At 37.0% G+C, this 7,779-nt stretch overlaps 1 protein-coding gene across 1 annotated transcript; it reads left to right on the forward strand.

Annotated features, from left to right (window-relative positions):
* The first annotated feature begins 4,004 nt into the window (after nucleotides 1–4,004).
* LOC103574293 (uncharacterized) lies at nucleotides 4,005–4,502 on the forward strand. Its single transcript, XM_008553702.1, has one exon. The coding sequence runs from the start codon at nucleotides 4,005–4,007 to the stop codon at nucleotides 4,500–4,502; it is 498 nt and encodes a 165-aa protein (XP_008551924.1).
* The last annotated feature ends 3,277 nt before the right edge of the window (nucleotides 4,503–7,779 follow it).

A 7,779-nucleotide genomic window follows, 5' to 3' on the forward strand; every position in this document is an offset into this window, starting at 1 on the left:
TATAGATAAATCGAGAAAAATATAGATAGCCCGAACTGGGAATCGAGCCCAGACCATGTCGGTATCGCGCTGAGTGCTCTACCAGTTGCGCTATCCGGCACTATACTATATTCCGTTCAATTTGATCCATAACTTATTGAGCCACACCGTCCATCGTACGGTATTACACCAATTTTTAATATAGTGGAAACCTAACACATGCAAACCTTCTCAATAAGACAATTCATAGATAAATTGAGAAAAAGTAGATAGCCCGAACTGGGAATCGAACCGAGACCATGTCGGTATCGCACCGAGTGCTCTACCAGTTGAGCTATCCGGCACTATACTATTGATATCCACAATATTTTCGATCCAGCGCTTGATTTACAAAAAACCACCAAAAGCCCTTTTTTTGTTGCATTTTCAAATTCATGTGACGAAAGGAAAAATTTTTTTTTTCGAAAAAACAATGGCTAATGATTCAAGGGAATTTATTTGTGATTATTGGTTGCTAAGATATCGATAATCAAAGACAAAAGGATCCTTTTCCATTTGAAGACCGATATCTCGGCGACAAGTGAACGTATCAAGATCTATAAAAAATGAAATTAAAGCTAAATAATGAAGGTATCCGATCATTATAGTGGTTAAGCAAAAAAAAATTTCCCCACACCCGTAGACCAAACAAAAAAAGTAAAAAAAATTTTCAAATTTTTTTGTCGTTGGTTTTTTTTAAGATTACTCAAAAACCGCTGACGCTACGAATTTTTGAAGTTCTAATCTAAAAAGTAGACACTTGGAGCTACATTTTCCTTTTTTTTCTTCCTTGTACGACCATTTGTCTCGAAGTTACAGCCTGTTGAAAATCACCCAAAAATATGGAATTTTTTTTTTATCCTTTAATTTTTTCCAGTAGTGTATGTTCTTTCGTTTTATTTGAAAAAAAAGAACAATTGATAATCGATAAAATTTATTAAAACGAAATTTAAAAAAATATAGTTTTTATCATCAAAATCATAATAAATAATAAATAGCTAAAAACCCTCTTTGAAACACGGAGAATTTTGTGGTGTAAATTTTATGTCAAAATATTCAGTAGTTTTTCCGTGATGCGCGTTCAAAAAAAAGACCTGTTATTTTATAGATATAGAATATTCTTATAATGCATAGAGTAATTAATTTATGAGAAACATTATAACCGGGCAGCATTGGTACGACGTGAGAGTGTGGCTCTCTCGCTGTCCTTGTTGGTTTTTGGTCTTTCTCTCTCTCTCGTTACAGCCTGATTGCCGAGTTTGGCTGAGCTAGGCGTTAGACCACAGGGGATGATTCCACGCAGCAGGTGACCGTAAATTGGTCATGTGCGCATAATTAGGTAGGGGTCATCGGAGGTTGGGGCCTAAGACGACTAGATAAAAGAGGCGATTCAAGGGCAGGCAATGAATTTAAGTTCAAGATTTCAATCGAGATTCAAGTCCAAGAGATGGACACTCAAGTCGAAGTGCCGGCAACGACAGCCTCGTCTTTAAATTCGCTTGATTTTGTGAAAATTAAAAATCCTAAGTTAATCTTATATTTTTTATATATAACTGGTTCATAAAACCATATTTCATTAAGTTATTATCTAAGTGAATTGTGTGAGTGCACCCAGGATCAAGTCAGCAAGCCAACATCAACAGTCAAGACTCAGAGAGGAGGTCCACGATGCAGCGTCGTCCGATCCCGCCTGTACGTCGTTGATATAATTCCAGATAAGATTTATGATAAAATTATTATTTTATACTCTCTCTCTTCAACGTAATATTTCACTCTAAATAATTATTTAATTTATTACCCCGTGTCCATTAAATAATTACGTATAAATATATTTAATTGGTTGTCGCTGGACCTTTATAAAATTATAAATAAAGGGGAAATTTGTAAATATTGGGGAATTTGTTAAATAAATTATATATATATATATTTATAAGGCAATTGAGTTTTTTTAAATAAATTTCTTTTATCACCAGCGTCCTTTAGAATAAGCTAATTTCAGCCGCGTGTCCGGTAAAAGCGAGTCGACCCATCTCTGAGATTTATTTCCCGCGTTCAGAACCAGCAATAAAATAATTAAAATCTATATTCATAATTAATAATTAATTATTTAACCGGGAAATTTTGTAACTGTGGTTCGTGGCTACTGGACACGAAGTAGCCAGGGCCCACCGTTATAACATTTTCTTGCTTAAAATTAAAAAAAAAACTTGTTTGGTGCCTACGCGCACGCGCGTTGAGCGTGAGCTAAACTCTTATCACGGGCGTAAAGTAGTGCAGCCAGATCGCGGACGAAAAGTTCCCCTTCCTTCGCATCAGTTTAGCTTCACTCACAGCTTAAACGGTGCTTGGGAAGAGGAACTTTTCGTCCGCGATCTGGCTCCACTGCGTAAAGTATACCGAAAAGTTAGCGGGAGTGCTGACGGGTTAAGCGAGGTTACTATCCATCCGATTTTATTGATGTATACAAAATTTTGAGGGCCTCACTTTGCCCACAGGGGCCCACTTTGTTCCCTCCTCGCCTATTATATAGTGATCACTATAGACAATTATATAGTGAACACTATAAATAAAATTTCGGCCACTCCTCACCTCAATGGAGATAGTAGCGGTGCTTACAGAATTTCGCAGTTAAAAGACAGAGACAAAATATACATAGCTCGATTACTTTTCCAGGATAAAGAAGAAACCTGCATTTATCCCGCACACGAGACTTGTAACGTGTGCATATGGCCACTAGTTTACCAGTCAGCAGTGAGCTAACCCGGCTTCCGTAATATGATACTGGTATAGAGAGACACGGTTGACTCACGTCACCACACCCGATAAAAAATTTTTTTGTCTAATCATATGTAATTATGCATAATCATCTATATATAATTGGATCTAAAAATTGGCCACATCTGATTATATATATATATATATATATATATATATATATATATATACATATATATCTGCGTACATATACTATCTGTCTGCATACAAAATCACCCGGAGTATATGCTAATAGAGATATGGCATTCATCTAGGCAGAAAATATTGTTGGGAGTAGTGTACAACCTGCCTTTATCCTCTACTTTGGATCTTTTGGAAGCCGATTTGGATGACATCATGCCTCATTATGAACATATCATTGTGCTTGGCGACTTCAACGTTAACATGCAGGTGGTTAATCTGAGATCTGATATTTTAATGGAGTTCTGTGGCTGCCTTGGATTACAACTGGTGCACTACGGTCCGACCTATCATACAGTGAACGCGCATTCATGGATAGATCACTGTTTGGTGAATAACCTGGATCTTGTCATGTCATCTAGTCAGTCTGAAGAGTCGTTCCTTGCGGATCATGATCTAATTTCTTTGGTGTACAACTATCAAATACCCGTGCTTGGTCGTAAGATGATGCGGTGCAGAGATTGGAATAGAGTCAGTGATGAAGCTATACAGATTGCCTGTGGTGATTTTTCTGATGTACTTGAAGCGAATAGTGTGGACTCTATGAATAAAAGGTTGCATGATAAACTTAGCGAGGTCATTGAGTTAGTATCGCCACTAAAGGAGATTGAGGTTCGAGAGCAGCCAGCTCCAAGGGTTAACGCCAATATCAAGCTACTCCAGCGTCGACGATCAAAACTGTACAGAGTATATAAAAGGTCAGGTTTTGCCTTCAAAGAGTATGCTGAGATGCGGAAGGTGATTAAGAAGAGAATTATGGAAGCGAAAAAAATCTATTTCGATCATCGATTTCGTGAGTGTAAGAGTGCGAAAAAGTTTTGGAATGATTTTCGCAATTTGGGGCTACCTAAAAGACGGAGTTCGGAACAGTTAGTGCAGTTTGACCCAGAGGAGCTGATTCACTATTTTGTAAAGGTGGCAGGGGTTTATGATTCTGAAATTGACTATGAATATTTGGAACTAACGGCTATTAAGTGTCAAAATGCATTTGTATTGAAGGAAGTAACTACAGCTGATGTGAAAAAGCTGTTATGAGGCTCACATCGAGTTTTTTGGGTCCAGATTACTTTGATATTAAAACTTATAAAGCACTGTTGTCGAGCTTTTTACATTTAATCACAGCTTTGTTTAATAGATCATTATCAGAGGGTTACTTTCCTTCAGCATGGAAACGATCATACGTGTTGCCTTTGCCTAAAGTCCGAAGTCCATTGTCTTACGCAGATTTTCGGCCTATTTCATTATTATGCACGCTGTCGAAGGCTCTAGAGAGGTCTGCGCATGATCAAATTGTTGAATTTTTAACTCGGAATAACAAAATGGATCAATTTCAAACTGTGTTGCGTGATGGCTCGAATACGCAGGATGCGTTATTGAGATTTTACGATGATGTTAGGCGTGACATGGACAACGGAATGGTGACAATTACAGTATTCTTTGACTTCAGCGAAGCATTAGACTCAGTGGTGCACGATATCTTGATTTTTAAGATAAGAGCATTAGGATTCAATGATACGGCGGTGAATTAAGTGGCCTCGTATTTGGTGGGTAGAATGCAGTCGGTCCGTGATAGTGAAGGAAATACGTCTTCGTGGAGGGAAGTTGTGAGCAGAGTGCCTCAGGGTAGCGTGCTGGGTCCGCTTTTATATTCCATATATGTGACTGATTTGGGCAAGCTGTTGAAACAATGTCGGCATCTGTTTTATGCAGATGATTTAGTGGCTTACAGAAGTTGTTCGGTCGCTAATGTCAATGAGTGCGTACAGATTCTCAATGATGAGATTGCTGTAATATCCGAATGGCGTGCTAAGAATAGACTAAATCTTAACTGCTCGAAAATGAAGTCAATGATCCTGGGAACATCTCAGAGAATTAAAATGGCTTGCTCACATGGGATGCCAGTCATCACTCTTGAGGATAATGTAATTGAATACTGCAATTCTGTGAAATATCTTGGTATTATTTTGGAGGAAACTCTGACGTGGAATCAACAGATTGGTGAAGTATGTAGAAGCACAATGAGAGTTTTTGCGCAGTTGAAGATGAATGGTCATGCATTTAATATGGAAGTCAGGAAGAAACTCGTTACAACGCGAATTTTCCCAATTTTTGACTAATGTGCAGCTGTCTCCACGGATATTACTAGCCAGCAGCAGATTAGGCTGCAGCGCAAGCTAAATGTATGTGGGCGTTACATTTTCAAGAGATCAAGGTATGAGCATGTTACTCGTTATTACCAGGATCTGAAGTGGCTTACGCTTTGCACGAGGAGGAAGTTCTTCCTTACCTGTATCATATATAAGGCCTACTATCTGGATCAGAAGCCGCTGCTTACAGATGATCTCGTATGGGAGCCTCATCTCAGGAAGGGAGATGTGCGTCAGGATTTGTTAGTTTTACCCAGGTGCCACACGGCAAAGTATGACAAATCGTTTCTGGTTAGTGCGATACGTATTTGGAATCAGTTACCAGGATATTGTACATCCCAGCTGACGTTGGCTGATTTCCGCAGAGTGTGCTACGAGTACTTCTTGAATAATGACAGTTAATATCTTATTAGTTGTGTGTTGCTTGAGTTACTGTCCTAATAAAATTTATCTGCAGTCCAATGATTTGTTATCGGAGTTTTTTGTGTATTTAGCCTAAAATGAACTTGTATCGATAACTATTCATATGAATTATTTATTCAAGATTATTCTTTATTCTTTATGTTTTATCAATTATGTTTTATGTATACTATCTTCAAATGTATTATTTTGTAAATTGGATGGCCGCTAGGAGTTTAGGCTCTATGACCAATTAAATAAATAAATAAATAATAATAATAATAATAATAATAGTATATGATTATATATAATCATATATGATTATTAGGGTGTGCCATTTCGAGGCGACTTTTTTTTCAACAAAAAAACAGGCTAAAAATTCGCAGGAAGGTGAGAAAAGAAGCCTGTTAAAAGCGGAGCTCTTAATATTAATATTTAGAGGTGCCTGTTTCTAATTTTCCATGTCCCATTTAAATAACATGGGAAAAAAAATATTTTATTTTTTTATTTTTCTAGCTCTGCATTCGCACCTCATATAAATAAGTCCATAGCATAATTTTATAGAGAATTTAACGCTCTACAAAAAAGGTATTTTATCATTTTTTGATACATCCATCCATTCAAAAGTTATTAGAGCTGGAATTCAAATCTATAATAAATTTCCAGATCTTTTTACTTTTCCAGCGAAACTATCAGACTTACTTATCCCAAGAGGGCTAAAGAATCGTTTTAGCAGATTAATAAAAAAATTATGTCAACAAGAATGCACAGGTTCAGAGATATCACAAGACTCATATACTTCTGACTCCAGTATGGACCTACGTGTTTAAGACGGATTCATGGCGAACTGTATTATTTTATACTAAATAGAGAATGAATTATGATTGTTATTCAACTCAAAATTCCATAAAAAATCACCAATCAAAAATTATTCTGCTGCTCGACTGCTTGTTGGTAATGACAACAGTGGCGCGAAAAAGAGAACTAGTGAGCATACTAAAATGAATTTTGAGGAACGACCGGATACATATCCGACAAAAGACATAGTTCATGGAACTATACATGTTCGGAACTACCCACCTCTAATCCCATGTATAATCATGTGTATATATATATATACATATATATGTGCGTATGTGTGTGTGTATGTGTGTGTGTGTGCGTGTGTGTGTGTGAACGCCCAATGAAAAAAGTTTTTGTCTAATTATATATGATTATATATGATCATATATATAATCATACATGAAATTATACATAATTATACATGATTATACATGGGATTAGAGGTGGGTAGTTCCTACTTACCTACAATAATTTGCGTACAAGAAACTAACTTCAAGACCAATCAAACTGCGTCACTGAAAGGTTTGAAATGTTATCAAAAGAACAGAGTCGAGTGTGCTCATGCTAGTGGAGGAGTAGCAATTTTTGTCAGCGAAAGTCTACAAACCAGTGAAATTCCAATCATTTCACCCCTAGAAGTCGTAGCAATCAACGCTAAATTACCGCATAGAATGTGCATATGTAATATCTACCTACCAAACAGCCAAGACATTAATACAGAAGAATTCTTAAACATCGTCAATCAGCTGCTCAAACCACTCATGTTAGTTGGTGATTTCAACAGCCACAATCACTTATGGGGATCTACATACACTGATTCTAGAGGCACAGCTATTGAACAGATCTTAGAAGATCCTGAAATTATTCTTTTAACCGATGGTAGAACAACGCACTTTTCTGCAAGGTCCGGCAACGAAACAGCTATAGACCTCACCTTTTGCAGCAACAGTATTGCCAGTAAACTACACTGGAATACTCTAAAAGATTTGTATGACAGCGATCACTACCCCATTCTGATCGAAATTGAAACTAACTTAAACACTCTCGAAAACCTGCACACAGCAACCAAATGGCAGTATAATCGAGCAGACTGGAAGGCATATACCATCCACGCAGAAAAGCTAACCAGCAAGCTCCCGCAAATAAATCCTGACAAGTCAATTGATTATCTTATGGAAAAGTTCACAGAGGCACTAAGTCAAGCTGCAGATTCAAGTATCCCCAAATATGAATTAAAATCGAAACGTAAGTGGAAGAAAGTACCTTTGTGGAACAAAGAATGCGAACAGGATATAAAAAACAACAAAAAAAGCTTTCAACAGACACAAAACACATAATACAGATATCAAGCTCTTAAAAGAATAGATTTCTGATTGATTTTAAGAGCTTCACATTGAAATGCAAATAACTTGTGAAC

This window comes from Microplitis demolitor, chromosome 1, assembly GCF_026212275.2.
Source record: "Microplitis demolitor isolate Queensland-Clemson2020A chromosome 1, iyMicDemo2.1a, whole genome shotgun sequence".
Classification (NCBI taxonomy): Eukaryota; Metazoa; Arthropoda; class Insecta; order Hymenoptera; family Braconidae; genus Microplitis; species Microplitis demolitor.